Source organism: Rhineura floridana, chromosome 16 (assembly GCF_030035675.1).
Source record: "Rhineura floridana isolate rRhiFlo1 chromosome 16, rRhiFlo1.hap2, whole genome shotgun sequence".
Classification (NCBI taxonomy): domain Eukaryota; kingdom Metazoa; phylum Chordata; class Lepidosauria; order Squamata; family Rhineuridae; genus Rhineura; species Rhineura floridana.
In genome coordinates this window covers 14,913,482-14,930,957 of record NC_084495.1, presented here as the reverse complement: position 1 = coordinate 14,930,957, position 17,476 = coordinate 14,913,482, and the positions used below count along the sequence as shown (strand labels likewise).

The following is a 17,476-nucleotide window of genomic DNA, read 5'->3' as shown; positions in this document are numbered from 1 at the left end:
TTGGCATTTGCCAACCATGTTAAAGTTTTCTTAAGTTAGGAATTATAATTGGAAAATGTCGCAGGAGCATTGGATTCTTGCAAACTAGGTCTGCTTGTAGGACACCTGAAGACCATTTTCCCAGGCTCCTTCAAACCTGGGATGTAGCTCTGTTCTCTGTCCATTAAGAACATAACAATGAGCCCCTCTGGTTTAAGCCAAAGACGATCCAGTCTAGCATTGTTTTCACAATGGCCTACCAGATGCCTATGGGAAGCCCGCAAGCAGGACCTGAGTGCAAGAGCACTCTCTCCACTTTCACTTCCCTCTGATAGTGCAGGTAATATATAGCCATCATGCCTAGCAGCCACTGATAGCCCTATCCTCCATGAATTTGTCTAATCCTCTTTTAAAGCCATCCAAATTGGTAGCCATCACTATTTCTTGTGGGAGCGAATCCCAAAGTTGAACTATGCACTATGTGAAGAACCACTCTCTTGAGACTTTTGTGGTGATTTGTGCTTGTTGGACCCTGGGTGTTGAGCCTGGGTGGATGGATGGAGTCCTGGGCGAGATCCAGGAGGTTGGGGGATGTTGAGTGGGGAAGTGCAAAGGACCTGTTTTGGTATTTGTTTGCTAATGTGTAGTACTATTTCCATTATGGTTTTATATTATTTTTATAACATTTGTAGTTCCAACATTCAGCTTTATTGGATGTTCCTGAATTCTAACTTTATGAGAGAGGGAGAAAATGTCTCTCTATCCAAAGTCCAAGCCACAAGCTATTGCAATTGGAATATACAAAAAGTAGAAACCGGATAAACAATTTGATAACATTGCCTGACTGAAATCCTGAAATTTACATGAGATGAAAACTGACAAATTTACTATACAAAATTTGTCAACATAAAACAACTAACAGATAAAACTATGAACTGAACAAAAACTGTATCAGACTGAAACTCAAGGGGCCATTATGGATCTTGTTTTAATGACACCCACTAAAAATTGATGTCACAAGCTTCTCTTGCTCTGCAAGAAGAAAAGACACATAGAAATTATGCAAAGCCACTTTCTCCACATCATGCATAATTTTACACACTCTGTCATGTCCCTTCTTATTTGCCTTCTTCTCTGAGTCTTCGATGGCCACAGTCTAATCCTCTTTTAAATCCATCCAAATTGATAGCTCTCACTAGTCATCTGGGGTCGTAGGGGGATGTAGACCCCTTAGTTTTTTGGTATCAAGGTTCCAGCCAAGTCCCTACATACAAGCCAATCATCATGAAAGGGGAGCATGTTAGCCACTGAGAAGAGTCCTTATGCTTTCATGCTCATTGGAGCCAATCAGAGTGAAGGGAGGTGAATCAGCCACTGAGAGAACTCTTCTCAGTAGCTAACATAGAGACTCCTCTTGCATGCTGATTGGTTCCCAGGGAGTGTGGTAATACAAACAGAAGCCATTGAAGTGGAGTGTGGATTCAGAGACAATGCGGAGAGCATGGGAGATGAGTGAAAGTGGAAAAGGGGATATGTGGTGTGACTATCATGAAGGGACCCAGCACTCCTGAATTTGCCATGCACTACTGCCTTCCAGATAAAAAATCCAGATAAAAATTATGAACAGCATGTTCCACAGAGAAGGAGGCAAACAAAATAGAACAGCATGGTAGAGGTGGAAGCTGTTCAGCATCAGGCGACAATAGCTGAAGTGGGTGTCACCTTCCCAACTGTCATCACAGTCCTACTGAAGGATCACCTGGACCTGGAGGGAGAAAGATTTCAAGAGTTCTCAACTGGGAAGTTTTAGCTCAAAACGGTAGGGTGCAAAAAACAGTGATGTTGTTAGGAAATTATTCACAAGGGATTTTTTTTTGGGGGGGGGGAAGAGATGCCTGGCAGCAGTTTTGATTTTCATTTCCATTTCTTTGTTCCCTTTTTAAATTTACCATCACTATAAGTAGTACTAGAGCTTCTCTTGGCCTCTGTCACCCCCCCCCATGTATCCTCAGAATAATGCTATGGGTTTTCTTCTTTTTCTATGTAGCATTTTCCCATAGATGTGTTTTTTGGGGGTATGGGAGTCACTGCCAAGAGTACTGCAGCCACTGTCATCACTTTTTAGTAGCGGCAAAAAAAAATGCAAAAGAAAATGCCACTGATGGTAACCCCTCCCCCCCAAATACTTATAAATGATGCCCCCCTGAAAAAATCAGCAACATGGCTCCCCCAAATTTACTGCCTGCAGATGTGATGGGAAGTTTTCAGCTAGCAGAGGAGAAGAAATGTTTCCTCAGTCTGTCAGTTAACGCGTTGGAAAAAAAAATGTGCAACAGGATATATATTTGCTGTCGTTTAGCCCATTATAAGCATGGAAGGCGTTTTCAGCAAACAAACTTTGTGAATCTCAAAAGCGTATCTATTCTTGTATGGGTTTAATGAAACATTAGCTTCAGCACTTTTTTGTGGAGAGAAGATTCATAAATACAATTAGTGGTTACTAGCTATAGGAAGAGGCTCTATTTTGCAAAGCACATTTCCCTCTTTCATAGCTCAGTTGCTATGGTCCCTTGTGATATTCCATTATTATAAGGTAATACTGTTGTTATTGACCTTTATTTAGACGAAGTGATCTTTCATCTAATTGTTATGCCACTAATTGAATTAAAAACTGGCAGTCTGTTCAGTGTGGTGTGGGAGACTGGGCACTGATGTTGGACAGGGAAGAGCAAATTTCTTCTAATGTAAGACCTTGGGCCAATAACTATCTCACTGGGAGAAATTGGGCCATGACTATCCCCCAACACATGATGGTTATGAGAATAAAATGGGGAAATCTACATATTTATTTTAAAACATATATACTGTCCACCCTTCAGGTAGATGCTGCTGTGAGCTTAGTGGATAAAGCACATGTGGGGAACCTTTGGCCCTCCAGAAGTTCCTGAACTACAACTCCCATCAGCCCCAGCAAGCATGTCCAATGACCAGGGATGATGGTGTTATATGTCAGCAACATCTGGAGGGCTAAAGGTTCCTCATACTTGGGATAAAGGATGGGGATCAAATGTAATTAAGAATATCATAAACCAGCCCTCACCAGCCTGATGCCCTCCAAATATTTTGGACTACAGCTCCCATCAGACCCAGCCAACATGGAGAATGCTCAGGGATGATGGAAGTTGTAGTTAAAGCTATCTGGGAAGCATCCGGATGGATGTAAACACATGCACTGGCCTTTTCTTAGTGTGTCATCCCTGCAAAATGTCAACATAAATATAAGTGTTGTTACTTACTTGGGGACACCATCACATGCAGTCCCCTCAGCACTTAATTGCCAATGCAACATCACTCAAACCTCAGCCCAAGTGTATTTTCTTGGAAGTGAACTGTGTGGATATGAATGGAACTTTCCTGTAACTTAATTGCAAAAGAAGTCCATGCAGCCTATGATAGTTGCCTCAGTTGTTGGGCTTCAGTCCCAAAGGCTCATGAGTCATTTATCTGGCACCAAGAGAGGACTTGTTAAGAACTGCCAGATCTGTGTGGAGTTCCTCTGGTGTGGTAATTAACTGAAATGCAGTTGGCAGCTTCTCAGTCAATATACTAGATACTGATATTAGATATTGAATATTAGGCAGATTTATTTTTTATTTATTTATTTATTTAAAAAGTTTATATCCCGCTTCAGTTCCAAAGAATTCTAAGCGGCCAAAACAATAACATAGTGCAAACACATTATACAATATACAATATATAAAAAAATATAAATTATCTCTCACATTACAATTCAAAAGCTAACCGAAATAAAAAGGTCTTAACTTGGCGACGAAAACTAATTGAAGAGGGGGAAGAACAAATTTCCTGCGGAAGAGAATTCCAAAGAGTTGGTGCTATCACCGAAAACGATCTATTCCTAATACCAGTCCGATGAATTTGGGAAAAAGAAGGAATATTAAGGCCGGGGTCTAATGAAGATCTTAAAGAACGAGCAGGCTCATAAAACGAAATACGATTTGAAAGATAACTAGGGCCTGAACCAGATAAAGCTCTAAACGTTAAAACCAGGATTTTAAACTGAACTCGATAAGAAATTGGAAGCCAGTGTAGTTGTTTTAGGAGCGGAGTAGTGTGAACTCGCCAACCTGCTCCTATTAACATCCTGGCAGCCGCTCTTTGGACTAATTTCAGTTGACGAAGTATTTTAAGGGGAAGTCCAGTATAAAGCGAGTTACAATAGTCTAACTTAAATGTAACCAAGGCATGGGTAACCGTGGTTAGGTCAGAGAGTTCCAGAAAAGGGCGCAATTGGCGAACCAATTTTAGGCAGGCAAAGGCACTTCTGGAAGTTGCTAAGACATGGGCCTCCAAAGTCAAGGCCGAATCCAGAAGGACACCCAAACTACGAACCTGGGTCTTTAAAGGGAGTAAAACTCCGTCTAATAACGGTACATTCCCTATTTCCAACTTGGTTCGGTGCCCAACCACCAGCACCTCTGTTTTATCTGGGTTCAATTTCAGCTTATTCTGTGTCATCCAGGTCTTAACTGCTGTTAGACAATTATTTAAAGGAAGGATGGCATCTTTCATATCCGGAGGGAAGGAAAAATAAAGCTGGGTGTCATCAGCATATTGGTGAAACCGAATTCCAAACCTCCGGATGATCTCTCCCAGCGGTTTCATGTAAATGTTAAACAGCCATCTCTGCTATCTTTTCGGCGCCTTTTGAAGGCTTTGCTCTTTCAACAAGCCTTTAAAGTTGAGACCTATCCCAGTTTGCGTCTGTGTTAGAATTGCTTGTTAATATATTTTTTAAATAATATGTTTTTAACCCTTTTTTAAAAGATGTTTTTAAGCTTTTTTAAAAAATGTTTTTAATGTTGTTTTGTTTTAATGTATTTTAAGGTCTGTTTTTATGTTTTAAAATCTTTTTAGTGTTTCTGTTTGCTGCCCTGGGCTCCTGCTGGGAGGAAGGTCGGGATATAAATCAAATAATAAATAAATACCTTCAGGCCCGGGACTGACTCCGCCCACTCTGGCTGGCCACTGGATCTTCCCTGGATAGGAAGAGCGGGCAGAGTCAGTCCCAGGCTTCCTGGTCCAGCTGAGACTTGCAAGAGCAACAAGGTCTTCCTGAGATCCTTGGTTATACTTCAGTCCTGCCTCCTAGATTGCCCTTCAGTCCAGATGTGTTCTTTCATTTGGATTACTGGGTTGTCTCATGGCTTCTGGTTCTCAGGATCTGACTTACCTGAGACTGTTGTACATGGTGCAGCCCTTATATGACTCTGTCCCCAAGACAGCAGTATTCAATGGCTCATGATGCCGCATTAAAGAGACACACAACTGGGGGGGGGATTCCATTCACATTTAAAGGCAAACTTACCTGCTTTGCACTTCCCAAAACAATACGAGAACTGAAACACAAAGTCCCCAAAATTCACATTTCTCTTAATTTTGCAGTGCAGTTCTCCAGCCAAGTTATTCATAATGCAAAAATGCAATTACTTGATTAAAGTTTGCATTGAAAAATACATATATTAGCAAAAATACCATACCCAAAATGCATTATTTTAAGGAAAATCAGCTTGCAAAAATGTATTAGGCAAAATTGCATACATAATGTGTATATTAGGAGAAATGGGTATTAAAATCTTGATGAATTTTTATGAGGACTTAAAAATATATACTGGAAAGTGATGTGGAAATGTGGGGGACTGAACCTAAGTTTGGAAAAATGCTCATTTCCAGCCTCATTTAACAGCTATGAGAAGGATAAATAGGACTGAGGGTCATTTTGCCAGACATAGGATGGAAAGTGTGCAGTGCAATCTTTATGCAGGTGTGCTCTGAAATAAGTCCCACTCTGTTCTGTGGGGGATATTCCCAAGAAAGTGTGCATCGGATTGCAACTGCATAGTGCAATTCTGTGCAAGTTTAATCAGAAGACTCCCTGCAATCAATTAGGGTTACTTCTTAGTAAGCATTTTAAGGATTGCAGCCTTAGATGATGAAATCAATCAGATTAATTGATTCCAAACCTTCCAATTGATTAAGGTGTTACAGATTAATGGGATAGCAGCAAACAACAACAACATATTGTTACAGAATTGTGGAGTGGTATACATTATATCTGTCAGTCCCTTTCCAACCCATATTCCTGTACCTGCAGAGATGATGCATGCAGTTTTTAGTAGAAAACACCTGCTCTTCTGGTCAGACTAGTTCCATTCATAAGTAAATCATACTAGCCAGAGTCTTTGTTTGCTGGATGAACCAGATCTGCATATGTAAGAATGTGCTTCAGAGAAGTCCTGTTGACATAGGAAATCTTGCAGGAGAAAAGGGATTCCCCTCCTCCCCAGACAATGGACTGTTAATGCTGTGAAACCCTTACACTCAAACCCTGGGTAAGAGCTGAGACCCCTGGAAGTATTGCCCCACTAAGAGATTGGGGTGCAAGCAACAATATTAAATTACTTTTAATCCCAAGTGCTCTACAAAAGGTTGCAGATGCCATCGTAGAAGAAGCCTTCTCTCCCACGCAAAATGGAATGTTTGCCTCTCCCAAGGTCACCTGTGTTGTGAGATGTGCATACACCATCCAAGTTATGGGATGAGTCTAGACTTCATCAGATTTAAGAACACAACAAGAGCCCTGCTGGATCAGGCCAGAGGTGCATCTATTTCAGCATCCTGTTCTTGCAGTGGCCAAGCACTAAGAGTAGACACATAGAAACCAATGACTAACTTAAGTCCCAATGATTCAGTGGTTCCGCTCTAAGTATAACTAAGTCTCGATCCAGCCAAAATAAAGTATGCTTTTTCCTTTAGAACTATTGTTTTACTCTTATGCAGATATACACTGATACAATAAATTAAAATTATATGAAAAATCAGCTAAGATTTATTTAATTAGGTGACAACCTTAATAGGATGGCTTTTATTAAAGTCTCTTTATTTCTGTAGCTTGACATACCTTTATTTGTAATACCAGCCAAGAGAGATTATAAAGATTGTGTTAGACCCAGAGCAGTAAAATACTTAAAAGATTTCCACAAGAGAGATAATTTTTTCTCTGCTACACGACAGACCCATGAAAGGGATTTAAGCTACAGAAAAGTAATTTGAGATCAGATAAAACATCTTAACCAAATGAAGAGTTAGCCAAATAGAGTAAGGTTGCTCAGGGAAGGAGAATTACTTTTTTTCCTCCTGGATCCTTTTTATGAAGATAAAAATTTGGCTTAGGCATGACAAATCTTGCCTCAGTTATGGGACTGGATTGAATTAATAATTTTCAGGGTTCCTTTGCAACTGTTTAGTTCTATATCCTGAATGACTCTTAAATATTTGACTCTGAGAAACTCCACATGACTGTGGCTTCTCCTTTCCTCTGGAGACAGTTCTGCTAACCAGCAAAAGAAAACTTGCAGTGCAAGGAAATGGTGGATTTCAAAGATCCGATCAGCAATGGGGAACTCTGGCACAGGGGCTGAATGTGCTCCTTTGTGCCTCCATATCTGGCCCCTGGGACTCCCCCAGGCCAAAGCTCCCCCCAACCACAACCCCTCTCCCCAGACCATGCCCCTGCCAGCCCTGCTTTGCCCCTTCCTTGTTTCTGCCTGGCTGGAATGTGTCCTGAAACTCTGACCATGCCTTTTGGCTGCCCTGATGGAGGACTAAGAGGGGCAGGGGAGTGTGTGCAGAAACTGGCCTATTGTACAAAAGTAAATTTTACATTTGTGGCCCACCAGCACCATGTTGGTTCCAGAAGACTGTTCAGAAGGGAATGCAGCCTTCAGACTAAAAAAGGTTCCCAACCCCTGACTTGTTTTCATAATTTATATCTATGCAAGATTTAAATTGACATTTGTTGCTCTGCCCACATTTGCCTCTGGCCTTGCCCACCATCAGCACGAGGCCTTTAGAAAGATGACCAGGAGGAAATGTAGTCCTCCGGCTGAAAAATGTTCCCCACTTCTGCCTTAGATATTAGTCTTTGGCATCCGCAAGCCAATGTCCCAGTCATAAAACACTATTTTTGGACAATCCTCAGATGCTTTTCTCTTCTGTCGACATCTTCCTCTCATTTATAAATGGGATATGCTGTGTACATCGAAGGCCAGACATTAACTGTGTGGATGCAGCTGATGTCCATGGCTTTTTCCAATGTAAAGCGGAGGGTGGGGGGACTGTTTAAGCCCGAGGTCTTGTTATGGAAATATGCAGAGATAGTGTCTGAGCTGCGTGTGTGTCAGTGTGTGTATTTACCTAAGTAGCAGGCTTTTACCCTGCATTTAGAGCACTGAGGCTTAAAACGTGGTAAAATAAGAAAAGCTACTTTATTTATAGAAATACATAGTAGATAGGAAAGGCATACTTAGTTGTATTTATCTAGGTTGGAGGTGCAATGCCCAGACTTGGGTATTGCCCTCATGGTTCAGGAGAGAGAGCAAAGACAAAGATGTCTCTGCTCTCCCCAGACAGTCAACAAAAAAGTCAAAGGAAGGAGGGGCAGGTTAACTTCCTTGAGCATATCAGTTCACAACAGAAGGAAGTTAGGCAGAGAAGAGCACTGGTGAAGGGAGGCAAGCCTAGCCAGCTGGAGGACCCTAACTCTATCTTCCTTCTGGAATACAAACAGAAGAACCCAAACAGGAGTTGCTCTTGCCCCACTTCCAACAGGGCTGTATTCCCTTCTAGGTAATGGTGGCTCCATGTCAGTGGGGCAGTGGAATCTGCTCTGGTTTTTAGTCTGAACTTTCAAGGAGCTGTCCAAGGTCCTAACCCATTTTGGGAATAGGTTTCAGCAACTTGGAGAGATCTTTGAAAGTTCGACCTAAAACCTGGAGGGGATTCCACTGCCCCACTGACATGGAGCTACCAGCCACCACTGCTTCTGGGCAAACTTACAATGGCCACATACCAGTGGTGGGCGTGGCCAGAAATAAAAATGGGCAGAGCAAGAAGTGTAAATGTTACCTTTGCAAGCAGGCTAGTTTCAGACATTGGCAAATGCCTCCTTATTCTCCATCCAGACAAGCAAGAAACAGTAAGAGTTCAAGGAGACACATTCCAGCCAGGAAAAAACACTCAGGGTGTGAAGGAGAATCAGGATCGGGTGACATGGGGTGTTAACCCTTCCCCTCCTGCTGTAGTCTGAACCAAAACCCTGCACCCAAAGATGCAATCTGCATCGAGAGAAGCCTCCACTGCTGCAAATGGAGGCTTCCCATCTGAGGCAAACAGAACTTTGGAGGAGGGGTTTTTGGGAGATTAACTTCCACCCCCATGGTCCTAATCCTGCATGCCCCACCCCATGGATTCTAATTAATTAGACTATATTCTGCTTCTTTTGGTATGATTTAAAGGATGACAGTCTTCTGATATGTAGTGTATGAGAGCTTGGGGTTACAGTATCAGCTGGAACATCTGCTAATGTTAGATACCAGACAAACATTAGGAAGCAGCAGTGTGTTTTGCTTGCCCTTTCAGAGTGGCGAAGAGGCCTTGTTAAGCATCTGATAGCATCGGGCATACAAAACAGCAGCTTCTTGCCACACCTATCCATCAGTTCAGATAGGACATGAAGACCAAACATATACCACCTAAGAAAGCGGAGCAACATGCCCTCTGATAAGAGTGAAAAGGTTAGGCAATTGGATCCCCCATGGATGTGAGTACAGCTTTGGCTTTCACAATGCCTCTGCCCTTTTAATCCTCCTGGCATCATTTCTAGTTCTATGAGTTGAGTTAATGATTATTTATTCCTCTCTCTTTTTGGGGGTGAAGCTTTCTGAATGGTGTAGGCAAATGATTCAATATTATGGATCAATTCATAGTGACCAACCCTTTGACACTCCCCTTTGGAACCCATGAACAAAGTAAAGATGTCGTTGATGATGCTGAACAACAATGACAGTTATACATACAACAACAACAACAACAGGAACCTAATTAAAATTGCAAGAGAGAAACACCTGAAATGAAAGGTGGAATTAAATGATTTTTTAAATAAATAAACCTTTGTTCAGACTGCTGTGATCTGTATTGCTTGCTAAATTTCTATATGAGTGAACCTTGCAATGGCTGGTGATTTCTAAAATGTTTGCAGAAAGCCCTTTGTTTTGTCAGTGCTGGCTGGGGCTGATGTAGTCCAAAACATCAGGTGGACATCAGGTTGGCAAAGGGCAGTTTAAAGCATTTGGGCAAGCTGGAACTTAACTGGAACCTTTCCTACATAAGCAGCCTGCTGCTAATGGCAATAATGGCCATTTCTGGACCGAGATAGCCTGACCACTGTTGCCCATGCACTGGTAACCTCCAGGCTAGATTACTGTAATGCACTCTATTTGGGGCTACCCTAGAAGTTGGTCCAGAAGTTGCAGCTTGTGCAAAATGCGGCGGCAAGACTGCTCACTGGGGCAGGGTATCGTCAACATGTCACCCTGCTACTGAAAGAATTGCACTGGCTGCTCATTTGCTATTGGGCCAAGTTCAAGGTTCTAGTTTTGGTGTACAAAGCCCTATATAGCTTGGGACCAGGATACCTGAAAGACCGTCTTACCCCTTATATACTCAGCTGACCACTAAGGTCTGCAAGTGAGGGCGTCCTGCAGATATCATCTTATCAGGAAGTCTGTTCTGCACAACATAGGAAACAGACCTTTAGTGTGGCGGCACCTACCCTGTGCAATTCCCTCCCCTTAAATATTAGAAAGGCACCATCTCTGTTATCTTTTCGGCGCCTAGTGAAGACCTTCCTCTTTCAACAAGCCTTTTTACAACAAGCCAGTCTGCGTCTGTGTTGGAATTGCTTTTTAATAAGTTCTTAAACCTTCTTTTTAAAAATGTTTTTAATCTTAGAAGATGTTTTGAATATTTTCTTTTTAAGAAACGTTGTAAAAGATGTTTTGTTTTAATGTGTTTTAAAATTTGTTTTTATGATGTTTTACAGTTTTTAGTGCTTTTGTTTGCCACCCTGGGTTCCTGCTGGGAGGAAGGGCGGGATATAAATCAAACAATAAACAAACAAAAGAATCACACCCTCGGACAGAAACAAGAGACTAGATATTATTTATTTTTTAAACAGTTACATTTTATGAATATGTAGCCAGCATGGTAAGACCCTCCGTGACGCAGAGTGGTAAGCGGCGGTAACGCAGCCGAAAGCTCTGGTCATGGCCGGAGTTCGATTCCAACGGAAGGAGGAAATCGAATCTGCAGTAAAAGGGGTCGAGGCCCACTCAGCCTTCCATCCATCCGTGGTCGGTAAAATGAGTACCTGGCATATGCTGGGGGGTAAAGAAAGGCCAGGGAAGGAACTGGCAATCTCACCCCATATATATGGTCTGCCTAGTAAACGTCGCAAGATGTCACCCTAAGAGTCGGAAACGACTCGCACTACAAGTGCGGGGACACCTTTACCTTTTACCTTTAGCCAGCATAGTTGTAGCCTTCAGATGTTCTTGGGCTACAACTCCCATCATCCCAGACCACTGGCCATGCTGATTAATGGTTTTTAACAAATAAATATGACTAGCTGACTGCTACCCTCCCTCTCAAACACCTGCCATTAGGGAATTTGAATTCTCCAAAAATGTCAATGTCAACCTTATCTGCAAATTTATTTATTTTAAATCCTGTCTTGCGTCTTGATCTAGATGAGAGCCGTGGTGCTTTTACTGGTTCTGCTAAAAAGATGAACAATTCTCACATACCATACTTGCATATAAAGTAACCAGCAGCTATGGCAGTTTCTGGACCAGGATAACCCTGACCACTGTTGTCAATACACCTCCAGGATGGATTACTGTAATGTGCTCCATGTGGGGCTGCCCTTCTGGTTGGTCCAAAAGTTGTAGCTAGTGCAACATTTATTTATTAAATTTATATCCTGCCCTTCCTCCCAGTAGGAGCCCAGAGCAGCACAACTGCTCACTGGGGCAGGGTATCACCATCATGTTACCTGCTGCTGAAAGAATTGCATTGGCTATTCATTACTACCAGACCAAGTTCAAGGTTCTGGTTTTAGTGTACAAAGCCCTATGCAGTTTGGGACCAAAATACCTGAAAGATTGTCTTACCCCTTATATAAACAGTTGATCACTGCGCTCTGCAGGTGAGGGTCTCCTTCAGACACCATCTTATCAGGAGGTATGCTCCACACAACATAGGAAGCAGGCCTTTAGTGTTGTGGCGTCTATTCTTTGAAATTCTCTCCCCTTAAATATCAGGCAGGCACCACCTCTGTTATATTTTCGGCACCTACCGAAGACCTTCCTCTTTCAATAAGCCTTTTAAGTAGAGACCTTATCCCAGTCTGCATCTGTGTTGAAATTGCTTTTTAAAGTATTTTAAAATATGTTTTGTTTAAATATATTTTAAAGTCTGATGTTTTAGAGGGTTTTTAATGTTTTCTTTGATGCCCTGGGCTCCTTCTGGGGGGAGGGGAAGGGAATGCATATAACTATAAAAATACTTTTGTATTAATACTTACAAATATATGCTGCTGAAAAAGCAGTACTGCATGGAGCTTAATTCTTTTATAGGTATTATACATATAATATATGCTTTTCATGTATAATTTTGCATTTAATTAGTCAGGCTTTATTAAAAATAAAGCTACTCAAGAAAGGATAAGCAAATTGGACATAAATGGGTGCTCGATGCAAGACACAGTCTAATGTGGGCAAAACTTGATCTGGTCAGAATCACCAAATTCAGTGTATAAATCCACTTAAAATAGATTGCGCCTTCATTCCTGCCCACCATGACACAGCTTATCTTGTACCAATTTCTTTCACTCTTTTTCGTTTCCTTTAATTCCATAATCATGTTCCTATTTCTCCTTCTCTTGACCCCAGTCTGCCTTTTCCTTCTGTGAATCTACTTCAGGCTCTATAACTTGGTTCACTGGCATCTATATGATTTTTTATGGGGGGGGGACACAAAGTAAAATACTGAAAGGGGGGAGCATGCCAGTTTCTTATACAAACACAAAAAATGGAGAAGAATAATACCTCTACATTTTGCCTCATTATTTCAGGTTCTGCAAATGCCAGAAAGCAACTCTCTTTTTTAAATGAAAGCTGGGAAACTGAGGATTTTGCTTCATCCAGGGGGGGAGTGACCACCCCAGTACCCATGCTTTGGATTTTCCCAATGACCCACCACACAAATTAGCACATCACTTCCTTCTCATAGCAGAAGGATTATGATGAGGCAGGGATGCGTGAATGTGTCAGTTTCAGTTTGTCATTTTTCCAATTTTAAGTTCAGTTCTTCATTTTCCATATCAGTTTGTGATTTTTATTATAAAGTCTTCATGAGAATTTGACAAGGTTTCAGTGCAAATGTCTCCTAATATATGCATTTTTCCATGTCTAATGCAAAGTAATTTTGTCTAATATAACACATTTTGTAAGTTATTTTCACAAATATATGCATTTTTGCACCCACTTTACCCCAGTATATACATTTTTGTACATGTTACCTGGCTGGAGAACTGCACTGCAAAAATCTGAATTTTGTGAATTTTAAAGGATGGCTGCATTTGGTTCATGTATTGTTTCAGAAAGTACAAATTAGGTAGGTTCACCTTTAAACACAAACTGAATTGAATTTCTCCCTTATCCCTATGATGACGTCAACAGTGGTGACATCATGGGGTACATGTCCCAACCCCCACTCAGCAGAACACGGCCCATCACATTGTGAAAAAAGTGATATAAGACACATTGTCATGAATGGAACCCTCCTTTGGAGATCATTCAGTTCAGAGTCTAAAATTGGGAGCACTGGCCCTTTTAGACCCATGGGATTCTTGATCAAATACTGTGGGTACCACCCCTTCTGGTCACTTCTCACCCACTTACCTTGGATCAGTCCCCCAGTCAAAATGGACAGAAAGCAAACATGCACAAACCACTTTCCGAAAAGATCTGTGCAAAAGTTGGATAAGGAGAATTCATCTGAGTCTTAAAAAGCACATGCAGCTGAAAGAGGAAGTGGGAAGGAGTGTCACATCCTCTTTCAGCTCTATTTACTTTTTAAGGGAGAAAAAGGTATTCACACTCACCATCTCATCATGACCAATGGGGTAATGAGTGGGGGGGCTCACAGGCTTTGTGGGTGCCAGGGGCGGACTTCAGGGCACCATGGCACCCACATCATCATCATCATATTGGAAATCCCTCATCTAAAGGCACATTGGTCCTAACTGCACCACGGAGAACCAACGTCCATCTGCATTCACATTACCAGATGCTTGGGTGATCTGCTCCCCTCTGTTTGTGAGGCCAACGAGCAGCATGCAAGGTGCGTAGAGGAGGTACCAAGGAGGTAAGCATCCCAGTCTTCCCATAACCACAAAAGGGTGCAACCCTAGAGTTTCTGGAGCCTGCAGATGTACGCTGTAAGATACATACTTGCCTGCGAGTACATCTCTCTTAATTCTATGATATAGAAAGTACTGCACTGTCGATCACTCTCCAGACTACTCATTCACGCAAATGGATTGAAAAGAAATAAGAATACTGCAAGGAAACATAAAGCTTACCAATGACATAGGCGAGCAACAACGCTAGTGCGACTGTAATAGCTGTCGCGCTCAAGGCAGTGCACTTCCAGTTGCAGCATCTGTAAGGTTTGTTAAAAGAGAAAGCTGGTCTAGAAAAAGTACTTCTAGGAAGCGGCCTGGGAGGTGGCGAGTAAACAGTATTGGAAGTTAAAGGATAATTCTGACTGGCAGCACTGAAGATAGCTGATGAGCCAGATCCATGTTTAAAAAGGAAGTGCCTAGGGAAAGAAGACAAGAGAGCCAGGTTGTAAAAGTCAAATTAATGTCTGCACAAGAAAGAAGTAACGAATACACACTGTAGTTTAACATAACTTTTTGCCTGTATGAAATACATGCACGCTACAACAGCTTTCCCCAGCCTGGCGCTCTTCAGATTTGTTGGACAATTCCCGTCAGCTCCAGCCAGCATGGCCAACGGGCAGGGGTGATAGGAGCTGGAGTTATGCAACATCTGGAGGACACCAGGTTGGGCAAGGCTGTGCTAGAGTAAGTGCTTGTCATTAGCAGCATAATTGTAGACATGCTTACTGAGAAGCAAGTCCCACGGCATTCAGTTGGCTGCATTTCCAAGTAAATGAACGTAGGAGAACAGTAGAAAATGCCCCTTTCAGTTTCATATATGCAGTTTTCAGTAAACGTAAGCTGGAGTCTGTTTAATCATAGTGTGCCTTTTGCAGACGCTGATGAGTCTATTTGACCATAACATAGCAAAAGGCACCAAAGAGTTCACAAGATTCCTAGATATATACAAAAATGCTCATAAGGCCTTTGATGATAAGAATCTAAAGAATGCTTTTCATTCAGTCCATGCTAACATTTCCCAATGATGAATTTCTGGGAGAAAAAAAATGGGAATGGACTCTTTTGGGAGGAAAAGCAGAAAAATTTAATAAATAATATTTTTTAAAAAAAATGGATTTGGCAAGCAGCACTTGTCAAACAGATGCTCCTAAACTTTTCAAGTATGAAAAGGAAGGGAGCAAAAACTAGGTGCTCCACAAATCTGAAATTTTGTCTTATGTTCTTGCAAAGCTCAGTTCAACACAGTTGCAGTCTGATCCTAATCCTTTGGATTGGAAACAAACATATTCTCAGAGCGAGTTTCAACTTTACACAGAAGTGCTGCCTGCTTGTCATATTCTACAATCGGCTGCCAGATCACTTGTTTGTATTGTCTTAAGGCACTCTTAGTATGGAACACAGCAGTTGCAGCACATATGGCAAGTTTATTAGATGCACATATTTTTCACAATATATTCTAAGGCATTTCACAGCGATTAATATATGTAGTAATGATGTATGTCTCTCTCACACACACATTCCACACATGCATACATACACAGATACAGATGTAGGCCACATTCACACTATACATTTATTCCACTTTAAGTAGTCATGGCTTCCACCAAAGAATCCTGGTCAGGGTAGTTTGTGAAGGGTGCTGAGAGTTGCTAGGAGACCCTCTATTAACCTTACAGAGCTACAATTCCTAGAGTTCCCTGGAAGAGGGACTGACTGTTAAATCACTCTGGGAATTGTAGCTGTGTGAGTGGAATAGGGGTTTCCTAATACCTCTCAGCACCCTTCACAAACTACCTTGACCAGGATTCTTTGGTGGAAGCTATGGCTGTCTAAACTGGAATAATAGTGCAATAAATGTACGATGTGAATGTGGCTACAGATATATAGATAATGGGATAATGGAATCCTGAATGTCTAACCATGTAGATATGCACTGATACATAGACTGCACTGATCTAGGCAAATCCTCAAATGATGGTAGGGTCAGGTGTGTTGGAGCTGAGCTGCGGAACCATGCTCCAACACCAGTGTCGCTACTGCTTGCTTGGGTGGGGTGGGGCAAGGTAGGGGCCATGTGGTTGTATTGATAGGGATGCTGTTGCTAATCTCCTGTTAGTGCAACTCCATGGCCCCAACCTTGTTCCCACCCCACTGGTAAAAAACAGTGGCACCGAAGTCAGGAAGATGGCTCTCTGGCTCACCTCACAAGCACCATTGGCAACCATTTCTCTTCTCCATTTGTTTAGATTTGAGAGCATGCCAGGCATGTCCTGATGCAATCTGTGTTTGTGTATAAGACATACATATCATTCAGGCTGCCACCTTAGCATTGAACTAAGGAGCCTATAAATGCAGTCTCCAGATTGACAAGGTCTTGACTTGGAGAACGTGGTGTTAAGCTGTCCCAGCACAAATTGAGAAATGGGGGGACCTTGTATCTGACCTTATGCTGGGCTTGAAAGCATTAAGGAAAACAGAAAATCTCATTGCAACATCACAAATGAAATTGGTTTTTTCCCCCAAGGGTGAGGCCTCATCTACAAAGTTGTGCTGAGCTTCAGAGATGCTTTGAACCAGTGAGAAGTCCTATTGCTTCCAAGTGGATCTGAGCTCAGCCTTGGCATGATTAGGCTCTGTCCCAAGACAGAGGAATTAAAGTAACCTGTCCCAGTACATAGAATGAGGAAGGTTGGATGGGACCACAAAAAATGGCTGGCTCAGCATTGTTGGTAAATTTTATGCATTCCTCCTAAGAAAAGCAGTATGTGAAATTTCCTTTCTAGGAAAAGCTTCACATATACAATTGTACCATGCCAGGCAGGCTGCATAACTAGAAAAAAAGTGTATACAATTAAAATGTGTGTGTGTGTACACATACACACACACACATTTGTACACAAACAATATAACTAGTTAATTGGTGAATGCTTTTAGCGCCAGGTAACAGCTGTATATTCTTGACGCTTATTGGCGTGTGGGAGCTAAGGGTTGATTTGTTCTTAAGAGTTTTAAATCAGTAACAGCAAGGACTGTAGCTCAGTGATAGAGCATCTGCTTTACATAAAAAAAGAACCAAGGTCCAACCTTTGGCATCTCCAGGTACGACTGTGC

General features: G+C 41.9%; 1 protein-coding gene across 7 annotated transcripts in view; it reads right to left on the bottom strand.

The window, feature by feature from the left end:
* The window catches only part of TENM1 (teneurin transmembrane protein 1), an 897,331-nt gene that overhangs the window by 201,997 nt on the left and 677,858 nt on the right, over positions 1-17,476 (bottom strand). For all 7 annotated transcript variants that reach the window (XM_061598133.1, XM_061598132.1, XM_061598131.1 and 4 more), the window contains one exon: positions 14,543-14,781. In XM_061598133.1, the coding sequence (XP_061454117.1) occupies positions 14,543-14,781 (239 nt within the window). The remainder of the gene's footprint in view (positions 1-14,542; positions 14,782-17,476) is intronic.